A 13712-nucleotide genomic window follows, 5' to 3' on the forward strand; every position below is an offset into this window, starting at 1 on the left:
GTAGTCTTCTTCTTTGCAGATATAAATACTATTGTATTATAATATTATCTAAATACTATACATCATAATATTAATATGTTTACCGTCATGATTACTACCAATATGAAGTGCAATTTAAATATTAATACACAACTACTTAGAAAACAATATGAACAAACGTGCACCAGGCAAAAGATTGACACGGATAAATATGTAGAAGATTTTGGAGATGAAGTATACATTAAATGTATTTTACAAGCTGACCGGAAGCATTACTTCTGGTCTCGCGCTGCCTCCTTGTGGCGACATGCGGAACGTGTGGTTGCTAGGGGCAACTGACAACAGACCTGAACCATAGCAACCGACACACAGACGCTGTATAAAGCCGGAGTCAAGACATATTGCTGAGAATTACTGCGTTGTTGCTTTCCATAGCATTTGTCAGGCACGGTGTTAAAATGGAAATTATGTCTGGAGTTCTCGACCCAGTTTTGGCTGAAGTGGGGTGGGATAGCCGTTATGCTGTCCCCGAGCTCAACGCTGAAAACAAAGCCTTACTGGAGGAGGTGAGGAAACTTATTATTAACATGTTTAATGGCACATGTTTAGCTTCCTTTTCTCTGTTTGTTTTTGGGTGTCATCGTGTGGGTCGTTTAAAATTACTCACTGAAGAATAATGTTGTAATGAGGTTTGTTTTGACTGAGCGCAGGTTGTGCACACGGTCCTCCTGCAGTGACACCAGGGTCACTGTTCAATTCATTATTTTAAATATTTGAGAGCACCTGTAAATTCCGGGCACAGCTGAAATTTCCAAATAAAATGTGACATTTGAATCTTTTTTTCTTGTTAAGTGACAGATATGTATGTATGGACAAAACGTCCTCCCTTTACACTTTAGATTGCGTTTTCTTAATGTTATTGCACATCAGTTTTCGGTATCTGAATTTTGATTCACTGTGTGCTGTGTCATGATGATGTCAACAGATTTGTAGAAAAGAGAGAGAGCGGACACAACTGGAAGACAAACTGGAGAAAAACAAGGAACAAAAGAAGAACATGGCCAATTACCTAAAGAATATTAAAGAAGAGCTGGAAAACACTGAGGTCAGTATTGTATCTATGAGTTGTGATATGTTTGTTTTGTGGTGGGTTATGCAGTGTGTGTTATTTGTATTGTCTAGGCTTTGTGTGAGGCAAAGGAGAGAGAGATAGAGTTAGAGAAACACCTGACAGCCCTCGCGGAGAGAGAAACCAGCCGCCTGACTCAGGACACAGCTAAGATGGAGAATGAGCTCAGCTCCTTAGGAGAGAGGAAAAACACGCTGGAGGTCAGAGCCTTTCATGAATAAAAAAATAGAAAAGAGAAGTAGCTATGGATTGTGATGCCACAATAACATGTATCTGTATCCCCAGAACAACATTTTCAAGGCCAAACAGAAGCTGGAGGAGTTCAGGCAGCAGATGAACTGGGACCAGCAGACAATGGATTGCATTTTGGAGGAGTCAGCAGGCAAATATGAGGACACGATGGCCATCAACAAATACACTCAGCAAGATGAGCAGAGGATCAAGGTAAAGAGATGAAAACATCTCTCTTCTGCAGCACTTACAGCTTTGAGTTATCATCAACTAACAGCTGTCTAACCTCCCCTGGTGCAGTCGCTCATTCTGGTGATAGAGAAGAAGTCTGTGGAGGCCAATGAAAAGCTCAAAGCACTCGATAAAGAGAAGACTGAGACAAAATTAGCCCAGGTAATGTGTAAAAACACAGCACATCCATGGTGTTATTACTAACAGTATGTGTAAACAAATGTTAGTATGGCAGTTGTGGTTTCCCATTAAAATCCCTCTGCTGTCGTACCAGCTTGCATTGGATAAGGTGACAGAGAATCTGCAGCAGGCTCACCTGGAGACACAGCAGCTTACCCACCTGTGGGAAAACACTATCAAGTACATGAAGCAACAGGATGCTGAGATGCAGCAGTGTGCACTGGTAAAGCATGGGACATTAAACATCTACTGGTCATTCATTCTAGAGTGAATTCACACAGGAGAGTGTTTTCTTTTAAATTATTATTGCAGCAACTTGCCCAAGCCAACCAGAAGCTGAGGGAAAAGAAGGCCGCCATTGCAGAGAAGAAGCACCTGATGGAGATCCAGAGGAACAACAGGAAAGAAGCCGAGAGGAAGTCAGCGGTGGCCAACAAACAGGCAGTAAAACTGCGGCAGGAGCTGAAGGGGCAGGAGAGTGACTTTGGCAGGCTGCAGGATGAGGTGCTGAATGTGGACTAATAATAAACTGCCTTCATATTGATATTATTATAAGTGCGAGTGAGCTGACTCTCATGTGTCCTGCAGCTAAAAGGCTGCAAAGGTAACCTAGAGAGAACAACCTCTGATGTGAAGATGCTGACGTCCCACATATCCATGATGAAGAAGGACATCCAGGACTACAACGACAAGTCAGTGTATCACAGCAGGGCTCTGTGTGCATATTGACTGGAGCTGTGGTAATGTACTACACAATGTCTGTTTTATGTTTCTGTGTATTTTAGACTGAAGGAAGCCAAGATCCACAATGCTGCGCTGGAGGAGAAACTGAAGGTTGTGACTCAGACTGCCCTCAGTGAGGAGGAGAGAGCAGCACAGATGGAGCAGTTCCTCAGAGATGAGGAGCAGGCCAGTAAGGTGAGCATTGATGGCCTGTCAGACCCTTTCAGTTCTTTATCACTGGGTATTTTTGCAGCCCCTCTCTTTGATCATCTGTTTTTTTATGGTTTGCTACATTTGGTCACACGGTGGCAGAAACGTATTTCCTCTCTGTAACTCCATGCCTGTGTTTCACTCCAGGAGTTGGACATCCAGCTGCGTGACTACAACTCAGAGCTGTCTCACCATAGAGAGCACCTGCAGGCTGTCAGGATGAAAAAGGAGGCTTCTGCTGCGCAAGTTTCAAGGAGTAAATCCACCATTGTGCGCCTGCATAACCAGCTCAAAAAACAGGAGGAGGAAGTTACAAGGCAGCAGACCATCTTGAGAAAAGTGGCACGTTTAGCAAAACACTACCCAGCCTTCCTATGTCTTATGCTCCACTCTGCAACACAAATGCTGACAGTATTTGTTTGTCCCCTTCATTGTGCAGGACAGTCGGAACAATGCACTGAATAAAAAACTGGAACGCCTGCGAGGAGATGACATTCCATCAGATGAAAAACAAATGCTGGATGTGAAGATTGCTGAGCTGACCAAACACCTAGAGGAGAAAAAAACCACAGCTAAGATGCTCACTGACATGCTCAAAGAGTCTGAGGTCAGTCTGATAATATACTTGGCTTTTTTTTCTATAAACCTCTGACATATACTGAGATAAATCTTGGTGTCTGGCAGACTCATATTCGCTGCCAGAAGAAGGAGATGGAGAAGTCTGCAGCTCAGAAGAAAGATTTGATCGACAAAGTGGAGGAGCTCAACTTGTTCTGTAGTACCAGTGAGAAGGACCTGAAGAAAGTCCGACAGAGGAAACAGGTACCTGTGATCACCATCATGTGTCACTGTGGAAGGTCAATACATCCTATAGCAACTTAAATGAATGCAAACAAACTGAAGTAGTTTTTCCTCAAAGCTGAGAATCGACCTGACAGAAAGGCTGTATGCACTGTGATTTTAAACTCATGGGTTCCCTATCAGGACAGCATGGTGGAGCACAAGTTCATGAAGCTAGAGGTGGAGCGTATGAGGGATCTGCTGTACAACAAGGCAGACCGCGTGCTGTCTTTGGAGAAGAGGAAGCTGAACCTGCAGAAAGCTATGAAAGAGAGGGAGGATGAGATCAAGGTGTACAAAGAAATGCTCAGCCAGCAGCTGAAGCTCGGTGAACAGGAGAGGCAGAGACTCAGGTAAAAAAAAAAACAAATCACTCAGTTCTCAAAGGTTTGTCACATCACTTAATGTCAATCATTGTATCTCAGTGCTGAACTCAATGAGAAACTGTCCAAGATTGAAACCATGAAGAAACGTTTTGAGGTTGTGACCCTGACCAAGGCAGGTCCTGAGGCGGAGGGGGAGCACTCACAGGCTTACTACATCACTAAGGTCGGAGCTCTTCACACATAGTCTACTGAAGCACACACCATGGTTCCAGACCTTTGCATCACCTGTGTGTGCTTTTCACCAGGTTGCACAAGAGAAAGGGGAACTTAAGCAGAAGGGTGATGAGCTGGATGCTAAAATCCACAAGCTGGAGCAGGAAAACAGCGCTCTGGAGAACACCAACCAGCTGTTCAGCAACTCTAACTCTGTATACCGCAAATCTTTCAACAAAGCTGAAGAATCCAGTATGTAAACCAGCGACAGCCCTCTTCAACTGTATACTTGTTGATTGATTGATTGTTAAATGATGGCGGCAGCTGTCATTGGCCACAATGTAATTTGTTTTCGTTTTAGGTCCGGACTATCAGGAGAAGTTGAAGCTGGAGGAGCAGCTGAGAGCTGCTGAAGTGAAGCTGAAGGATAACAAACGACAGATCCAGGAGCTCCAACAGGACATGCAGGTTATTGTTATTTATAGCCAGTGTAGAGAAGATCACTGAGAACGAAGCAATTAGTCTTCGACGGCTCAGGTTACATTCAGACTGATTCTGGATTAACTGGATCTTAACCATGCAAATACTTTGTTAGCTCATATATCATTAGCATAATGGTCAACATTCAGCAGGCAGTAATAGTTAAATTACAATTTTGTTACAGACAGGTAAAAGAACTTTAGTCATGTAAATAGTAATTCATTCAAAATCATCAGATACGATATTATGTTTGTAACCAGGAAGTCAGTGTATTATCACTGCAACACAGTGATGGATATGCTTTGGGCCAAGTTAGAGAATCAATCATTTACACACTTAGTCCAGCACCCATGGAGCACACAGATCCCTTCTTTGTAGAAGTCGCCCACAGACCATTTGTGCAGCCATCACTGCACAATACTACAGACTACAGGAAATACAGAGGGTGTATTATGTAGCGCCCCTGTGAAAGCCAAAAATAAACTTGTTTAAACTATCTGCCTGACATTGATCTTGTATGAATCTCTGTGTATGTGCATGTTCAGCTTTAGTGTATTCATGGGTGTGTGTCTGTTTCCAGGAAAGGAACAAGACTCTGCAGAACCTGCAACAAGAGGAGCAAGAGGAGGGAGAAAAGATGAGAATAAATCAGACACTCCTGGAGAAACTGAACAAAGACATCACTGTTCAGAAGGAGAAAATCGACAGAGCCACAAAACAGGTTTAAAATCAACCGCTTATTCTAAAGTCATTTCATGACGCGGCAGTAAACACAGGGGGTGTTGTGTGTGTGTGTGTGTGTATACAGAACCCTGGCTATTGCCTCAGTCATGTTTAATTCTGTAATGTCCTGCTGTTTTCCAGTGCTCCAAGCTGACCAAACAGATCCGCTCAGCCAAAAAAACCAAGAGTGAGACTTTGGAAGAGAAGGACATTAAAGTGACAGAGATGAAGGAATTTAACAAGGTTATTGACAAGATGCTGAATGAGGCCATGGAGAAAAACCCAGACGTCAGACCGGCGCTGGAGAAATACTTCCTGCAGGTGCAGAACGGCTCAAACAGCTCAAACAGCAGGACTAATGCAGCCACAGCAGCTTACCCTTTAATGCTCCTCTCTATTACCCCTCACAGGACAATCTGTCTCTTCCACCTCCTCCTTCAACTCCTTCCACCCAGCGGAGCTTCAGGACAAACTCTGCCCGCAGCTCGACCACTTCCAGGTCAGACTTACCCTGAAATGGGTCACACTAGAATACTACACTGATAACAGTTCACCTTTAACAGTCAGTCAGCTCCACAGCTGCAAGGTGTTGGTGATAAAAATGCACAAGATGAATACGACTATAAACAGAGTATAAGGAGTGAGGTGGATATTTTAGTACACCACTCTTCCTCTGTATATTTATTGTGCTCTGCCTGTATTGTAGACCTCCTGCATCCTCAGCCAGCAGCCGTGGAGCCTCTGCTCCACAGCCCCCCACAGTGAAGATGGTGGGACTGGACTTGAACCTGAAGAACGTCCGACAGAGGAAACAGGTACCTGTGATCACCATCATGTGTCACTGTGGAAGGTCAATACATCCTATAGCAACTTAAATGAATGCAAACAAACTGAAGTAGTTTTTCCTCAAAGCTGAGAATCGACCTGACAGAAAGGCTGTATGCACTGTGATTTTAAACTCATGGGTTACCTATCAGGACAGCATGGTGGAGCACAAGTTTATGAAGCTAGAGGTGGAGCGTATGAGGGATCTGCTGTACAACAAGGCAGACGGCGTGCTGTCCTGCATGACCTGCAGCTCAAACAGCAGGACTAATGCAGCCACAGCAGCTTAACCTTTAATGCTCCTCTCTATTACCCCTCACAGGACAATCTGTCTCTTCCACCTCTTCCTTCAACTCCTTCCTCCCAGCGGAGCTACAGGACAAACTCTGCCCGCAGCTCGACCACTTCCAGGTCAGACTTACCCTGAAATGGGTCACACTAGAATACTACACTGATAACAGTTCACCTTTAACAGTCAGTCAGCTCCACAGCTGCAAGGTGTTGGTGATAAAAATGCACAAGATGAATACGACTATAAACAGAGTATAACGAGTGAGGTGGATATTTTAGTACACCACTCTTCCTCTGTATATTTATTGTGCTCTGCCTGTATTGTAGACCTCCTGCATCCTCAGCCAGCAGCCGTGGAGCCTCTGCTCCACAGTCCCCCACAGTGAAGATGGTGGGACTGGACTTGAACCTGAAGAACGTCCGACAGAGGAAACAGGTACCTGTGATCACCATCATGTGTCACTGTGGAAGGTCAATACATCCTATAGCAACTTAAATGAATGCAAACAAACTGAAGTAGTTTTTCCTCAAAGCTGAGAATCGACCTGACAGAAAGGCTGTATGCACTGTGATTTTAAACTCATGGGTTCCCTATCAGGACAGCATGGTGGAGCACAAGTTTATGAAGCTAGAGGTGGAGCGTATGAGGGATCTGCTGTACAACAAGGCAGACGGCGTGCTGTCCTGCATGACCTGCAGCTCAAACAGCAGGACTAATGCAGCCACAGCAGCTTACCCTTTAATGCTCCTCTCTATTACCCCTCACAGGACAATCTGTCTCTTCCACCTCTTCCTTCAACTCCTTCCTCCCAGCGGAGCTACAGGACAAACTCTGCCCGCAGCTCGACCACTTCCAGGTCAGACTTACCCTGAAATGGGTCACACTAGAATACTACACTGATAACAGTTCACCTTTAACAGTCAGTCAGCTCCACAGCAGCAAGGTGTTGGTGATAAAAATGCACAAGATGAATACGACTATAAACAGAGTATAAGGAGTGAGGTGGATATTTTAGTACACCACTCTTCCTCTGTGTATTTATTGTGCTCTGCCTGTATTGTAGACCTCCTGCATCCTCAGCCAGCAGCCGTGGAGCCTCTGCTCCACAGCCCCCCACAGTGAAGATGGTGGGACTGGACTTGAATCTGCCTGTGACCTCCTCTCCTCTCACCACCTCCAGACGTTCCAGCTCAGGGAGCAGCACAAAGAGCGGCAGCAGCACAAAGAGGAACCTGTAGCATGCTGTGTTCATCTTTACTAGCTGATCTTTGTAAACAGAGAGGAGATGGGAGGCTGTAAACATGTTCTTTTGTGCTGTGAAGTCGGCCATTTTAACATGGGAGCGGAGCGGCATGTTCACACTGAAGGATGAAGCACACACTCTCCAGGCTTCAAGAGAAGACGGCAAAGGAAGAAGCTGAGGACAGGACGGGAGAGAGAATATAGTATATAATCTGTATAGTATAAAAAAATATTTGTGTTATTTCAGCCAAGAGATATTTGTGTTTATTGCTGTGAAAGAAAGCAAGTCTGAAGGATGAACAGTTTAATATGACGTCACTAATGCCTCCACCCCCAGCTCGGACTGACTTCCTGCATCTGGCTAAAAATACAGCAGACAACATGTTTCGTAAGGCTCCTAAGAACCGCCACAATCTCTCTCAAAACATGACCATCAGTGCTTTGAAGCAGAAACGGGTTAGAAAAAAAAGTAATCAGGACAAATAACTCTGCTTTCTTGGCTGATCTGAACACTATCTGGTTACAAATGACTCCGCCATCCAGCTCGACCGCCTAACATGTTTCAGCCCAGATAGCAAACTTTTTGGCTGTGGCTTGGCATACATCTGGCATTTTTTGGTTGTGTTTTGGCACAGCATAAAGGCTTTGGCCAAACGTTGGCATGGTTATGGATTACCATAAAAGACACGAGTTATGGCATATGTCTGGTTTGCCAAAACCCTGGCATTTGGCTTCATTGTGGTGTAGTTATGGCTTACCTTAATACATCAAAAGGCGCCAACGGTATTCCATCATATGGCTGAGTTATGGCATATGTCAAGTCAACCCAAAGAATGTGTAAAGAGCGGGAAAGCATCGTGACGTATTCGGGTTGCATTTTGGCATCTTTCTGGCAAGCCAAAAGACTGACAGAAGCCCGGGAAATTTCAACAGCTACTCAGAGAAAGACGCCCTTCTTCTTCAGTTTCTCCAGCACATTCACTGAAGAGGGTAAGTGCATGTTACTATCTTCAAATATTACCAGTAACTACACAACTACAGGGAAAACAGGGCAAGATTTTCATGTGGATAACCGTTTAAACGTTAATTTCGCTTTTTCTTTCAGTTTTGGTGTGTTGCGGAAACAGTTCAAATGTAAACTTCAAAGTTAAAGTTTAGGCAGTAGACACTGAGGTGTTTTAACTGTATGCATAAGACTTTAACAGGTACTACGTCATATAATACATAATTGTAGATTAAATATTACATTGATACTTACTAACATTCGGTTATTTTATTCTGTTGAAATATTTCATTTACAGACTTGTTGCTGTTAACACAGCCGACGTTAGCTTATGTACGCAAGCGAGCTAACGGCTAACACCCCTTCATGTTCTCTCTCTCTCCTCTCTCTCTGTCACACACACAAAGTGCCGCAACTCTGTACAGCTCCGGTGACACACAAGCAGGATCAAGCTTCCACAGGTTCGGTTTGTGTTTATCTGCAATAAAACAAATTATTTCTAATTTGTTTTCCCTTTTGTTTTCAGTGCGTAATGGCTTGCACTCAGTGGCAAAACAAGAGCCCTTAGAAGAATTTGTGGACGCCTGTCCACAAATAAAGACAGTATTGGTGAGTACATTTGAGCTCTTTAAGGTAAAGTAATGCAATAATGTATGTGATTTAAAAATAATTATAGTAATTTTCCATTGCTCTCCTTAGGCTACAACTCTTGGATTGGTTGGGGGTGCCACCCTCAAAGACACAGTTTTTCAGATTCTAAAGAGGGCCATGAAAAATGACCCTGCCAAAAGATGACAGCTGTTATCATTGGTAAGTTTCATCACTGTAATAGTTTCACTGCTGCCCTGCACTCCGATGTTCTTTTTTCCTTACAGTGCATTTTTCTCTCCAAATGAATTTGCTTATTTACTTATGTTTACTTCCACTTTTCACTATTCACTTGTCATTGGTGTTGTAGCTACTTATATAACAAATTGAGTAATTCAGTTTGTTTTGTCTTTGTTTGTGTGTGTCTGACTTTCAGATGCTGTGAGAAGAAACCCCGCCTGCGCCGCTGCCACGGACGCAGACATCACAGCAGTGCTGGTTTTACTGGGCTAGGGATAGGGAAGGAGGGAGGAAAGAAAGGATGCTTTGTATTTGTGGTGAGGTTTAAAAAAAAAGAATAAGTAAAAAAATATATATGTTTATTGATTATTAATGTTATATGTTTATTACTATTAATAATAAAAATGACTTGTGGTGAAACTGAATCTTTTTTTTTCTACAAATAGACACCATAGCCTATAATTTCACAATATAACTTTATGAGCATAGAGTGCTAAGATATAATGTAAATAAATAAATAAATGAATAAGTCATATGGCATAGTTATGGTTTCATTCTGGGTAACTTTTGGCTAATCTTTGGCTGAATTTGGGATTTTGGGAGTTTTGGGGGGCAGTTATGGCTATGTTTTGGAGTTCCATAGTGGGTTTTTGGCAGGTTTAGGGTTGATTTTGGCTTCCTTTGGTTATAATTTTGGCATTCCTATTTTGGGCCAAAATGGGGCCATGTGCCGTGCCAAAACTTTACCAAAATGGCAAGCCAGTTTTGGCCCAAATGTGGGCCATAATAATTTTGCTATCTGGGAGAGCGGACAGAGCCCTGGTTGAAGGAGGTAAGACCCGCGGCGGCGGGCTCTGTGTTTACATCAATGACTCTTGGTGTCGGGACGCTGCTGTGGTCTCCAAACACTGCTCGCCACTTGCGGAGCTTATGATTATAAAGTGCCGGCCGTTTTACCTGCCACGGGAGTTTACAGCTATACTGCTTGTAGCTGCGTACATCCCGCCGAGCTCCAGCAACAACAACAGGAGCGACGCACTGAATGAGCTCTACCTGCAGGTCAGTGAGCAGCAGACAGCCCACCCTGATGCTTTTCTCATCCTGGCGGGTGATTTCAACCATGCAGACCCCAAGACTGTGTTTCCAAAAATTCACAAACACATAGACTTTCCAACCCGTGGTAACAACACACTGGACAATGTTTACACCACCCAGAGAGGCGCTTACAAAGCCCTCCCCCTCCCCCACCTCGGAGCCTCTGATCACATTACTGTTATGTTAATGCCAGCATACAGACCACTGGTAAAAGTTGCCAAACCAGTCCGAAAAGAAGTGAGAGTGTGGCCGGAGGGAGCCACAGGAGCTTTACAGGACTGTTTCAGCACAACAGACTGGGATGTGTTTAAGCAGGCTGCAACCCACAACAACTGCACTGACCTCCAGGAGTACTCAGAGACTGTCACTGCATACATCACCAAATGTATTGATGATGTAACTGAAACCAGGACAGTCAGCATTCGAGCCAGTCAGAAACCATGGCTGACAGGGGAGGTCTACAGGCTGCTGAGGGCCAGGAACGCTGCCTTCAGAAGAGGCAACGAGACCAGCCTAAGGTTAGCCAGAGCTGACCTGTCCCGTGGCATCAGGAAGGCGAAGAGGCAGTACTCCAGGAGGGTTGCCCACCACTTCAGCGACAGCAGAGACACCCGGAGCCTGTGGCGGGGGATACAGACCATCACGGACTACAAGCCCCCTCCACGGACCTGTGACAGCAACAGCTCTCTGCTGAACCAGCTGAATGACTTCTTTGGACGCTTTGAAGCACTCAACAGCACCCCTGCACAAAAGATCACACCCTCTCCCACTGACCAGGTATTTTCCCTGTCCCGAGCCAGCGTGAGGACATCTCTCAGCCAGATCAACGCACGCAAAGCTCCTGGTCCTGACAACATACCTGGCCGTGTGCTCAGAGACTGTGCTGAGGAGCTCGCTGAGGTGTTTACAGACATCTTCAACATCTCACTGAGCCAGGCTGTTGTCCCCACCTGCTTCAAAGCCACCACGATCATCCCTGTGCCAAAGAAGTCCACCCCCGCCTGCTTCAATGACTACCATCCAGTAGCACTCACACCCATCATCATGAAGTGCTTTGAACGGTTAGTCATGAAACACATCAAGACGGCCCTCCCTCCCTCCCTGGACCCATTCCAGTTTGCATATCGGCCCAACCGGTCAACCGATGATGCTGTTTCCACAGCACTCCACACAGCCCTGGAAAATAAAGACTCATATGTTCGAATGCTGTTCATAGACTTCAGCTCAGCATTCAACACCATCATCCCACAGCAGCTCATCAACAAACTGGACCAGCTGGGGCTGAACTCCTTGCTGTGCAACTGGCTGCTGGACTTCCTCACCGGGAGACCTCAGACAGTGCGGGTCGGCAGAAACACATCCAGCACCATCACAATGAACACCGGGGCTCCCCAAGGATGTGTGCTGAGCCCCCTCCTCTTCACTCTGCTGACCCATGAGTGCACGCCAACACACAACAACAACATCTTTGTGAAGTTTGCGGACGACACAACTGTGGTGGGTCTCATCTCCGGTGGAGATGAAACAAACTACAGGAATGAGGTGCACCTTCTGGCCGAGTGGTGCAGAGACCACAACCTCTCCCTGAATGTGGAGAAGACAAAGGAGATGGTTGTGGACTACAGGAGAGCACACAGTGAGCACACCCCTCTGACCATCGACGGTGCTGCTGTGGAGCAGGTGAGCAGCACCAAGTTCCTGGGTGTGCACATCACTGAGGACCTCTCCTGGACTAACAACACTGCATCCCTGACCAAGAAGGCACAGCAGCGCCTCTACTTCCTCTGCAAGCTCAAAAGAGCCAGAGCCCCTCCCTCCATCCTGTGCACCTTCTACAGAGGGGCTGTTCAGAGCATCCTGTCCAGCTGCATCACTGTGTGGTACGGAGCCTGCACCGCCACCTGCAGGAAGACGCTTCATCGCATAGTGAGAGCAGCTGAGAGGATCACCGGCGTCCCTCTCCCCTCCCTCCAAGACCTCTACGACAGCCGTCTCACCCGAAAGGCCCTCCGCATCACAGGAGACCCCACCCACCCTTCACACCGCTTCTTTAGTCTGCTGCCATCAGGAAAGAGACTGCGCAGCCTCCGGGCCAGGACCAGCAGACTGAGGGACAGCTTCATCCACCAGGCTGTCAGGAAGCTGAACTCTCTCCCTGCTGTGCCCCACTTTCTCCCCCTTCCCTGACCCCCCTTCCCTGACCCCCCCCCCCCACCAACATAGGAACTCTTTGTACCAGCCACTTTAACAAAAAGGAACTCTTTGCACCAGGCACTTTACCCTGTGTATTCGCTTGCACCTTAGTCATGTCATCCAGTCTCATATAAGCTGCTGTAACTTAAACCAATCATGGACTGTACATTATGCCAACTGTCTTGCACCATTACATCTTTTGCACTCTCATACCAGTCTCAATAAGCTGTTATAAGTTAAACCATTCCTGTTTACATTATGCCAACTGCACTGTCAAGCTGAAGTCCTCACAGAAGGATAAAGTTCGTCAGTTTATGATTTTCACACAATCCAATGAGAAGATTGCGGTGACTTGCCTGTCGCAGAATGACTGGAAACTAGATGTTGCCACAGATAAGTTTTTCCAAAACCCAGAGCTCTACGTTTCAAATTTAAAGGGAGCTTTAGACAAGAAGAGGCTTGAACAGCTCTACAACAGATACAGAGGTAGGAAATGCATCACTACAATACTGTGTGCAAATGTTCATTTTGTAATACACTTTTAAATGTACAAGTTACATTTTACAAATGTAAAAGTTGTCCCTGAATCACTTGTCAATCAAATGACTCTTTGTGCTCTTATATGCAGATCCTCATGATGACAACAAGATAGGCATCGATGGGATCCAGCAGTTCTGTGATGACCTGGGTTTGGACCCGACCAGTATAAGTGTCCTCCTTATAGCCTGGAAGTTCAGGGCAGCAACCCAATGCGAGTTCTCAAAACAGGAGTTCATGGATGGCATGGCAGAACAGGGGTAATGATGAAGGGGGGAAACAAACTGTTCTTCCATTCTTCACCAAATTCAACCATTCAAACGTTATATACTCACAATTAAGAGGACAACCATAATTCAAATTGTTGGAAGTTGATGTAAATATGGATAAAGAGCGAGTGAGATGGATTACAATACTTTCAGTTATATTAAT

General features: G+C 45.3%; 2 protein-coding genes across 2 annotated transcripts; both read left to right on the top strand.

The window, feature by feature from the left end:
• The first annotated feature begins 339 nt into the window (after window positions 1–339).
• Window positions 340–9790, top strand: LOC114430251 (coiled-coil domain-containing protein 39-like). The gene is made up of 23 exons (XM_028398574.1): window positions 340–545; window positions 965–1084; window positions 1162–1308; window positions 1394–1552; window positions 1640–1732; window positions 1845–1973; window positions 2063–2254; window positions 2339–2442; window positions 2536–2668; window positions 2831–3025; window positions 3123–3290; window positions 3368–3505; window positions 3668–3876; window positions 3949–4072; window positions 4155–4314; window positions 4424–4530; window positions 5123–5263; window positions 5407–5586; window positions 5676–5764; window positions 7446–8614; window positions 9154–9236; window positions 9327–9437; window positions 9652–9790. Exons 1-20 carry the CDS (start codon window positions 438–440, stop codon window positions 7618–7620), a joined length of 2871 nt encoding a protein of 956 aa, XP_028254375.1. The 5' UTR covers window positions 340–437; the 3' UTR covers window positions 7621–8614; window positions 9154–9236; window positions 9327–9437; window positions 9652–9790.
• Window positions 9791–12771: 2981 nt separating this feature from the next.
• LOC114430252 (DCN1-like protein 1) lies at window positions 12772–13639 on the top strand. Its single transcript, XM_028398575.1, has 2 exons — window positions 12772–13229; window positions 13372–13639. The coding sequence occupies exons 1-2, from the start codon at window positions 12914–12916 to the stop codon at window positions 13542–13544; spliced, it is 489 nt and encodes a 162-aa protein (XP_028254376.1). The 5' UTR covers window positions 12772–12913; the 3' UTR covers window positions 13545–13639.
• Window positions 13640–13712: the final 73 nt, after the last annotated feature.

This window comes from Parambassis ranga, unplaced genomic scaffold (genome assembly GCF_900634625.1).
Source record: "Parambassis ranga unplaced genomic scaffold, fParRan2.1 scaffold_225_arrow_ctg1, whole genome shotgun sequence".
Taxonomy (NCBI): domain Eukaryota; kingdom Metazoa; phylum Chordata; class Actinopteri; family Ambassidae; genus Parambassis; species Parambassis ranga.

Coding starts and splice junctions, on each gene's coding strand:
- LOC114430251 (XM_028398574.1), top strand. CDS start 438: ATGGAAATTATGTCTGGAGTTCTCGACCCAGTTTTGGCTGAAGTGGGG. Junction 2,443..2,535: donor ATCCAGGACTACAACGACAA/GTCAGTGTATCA, acceptor TGTGTATTTTAG/ACTGAAGGAAGCCAAGATCC. Junction 3,877..3,948: donor CAGGAGAGGCAGAGACTCAG/GTAAAAAAAAAA, acceptor ATTGTATCTCAG/TGCTGAACTCAATGAGAAAC.
- LOC114430252 (XM_028398575.1), top strand. CDS start 12,914: ATGCCAACTGTCTTGCACCATTACATCTTTTGCACTCTCATACCAGTC. Junction 13,230..13,371: donor GCTCTACAACAGATACAGAG/GTAGGAAATGCA, acceptor TCTTATATGCAG/ATCCTCATGATGACAACAAG.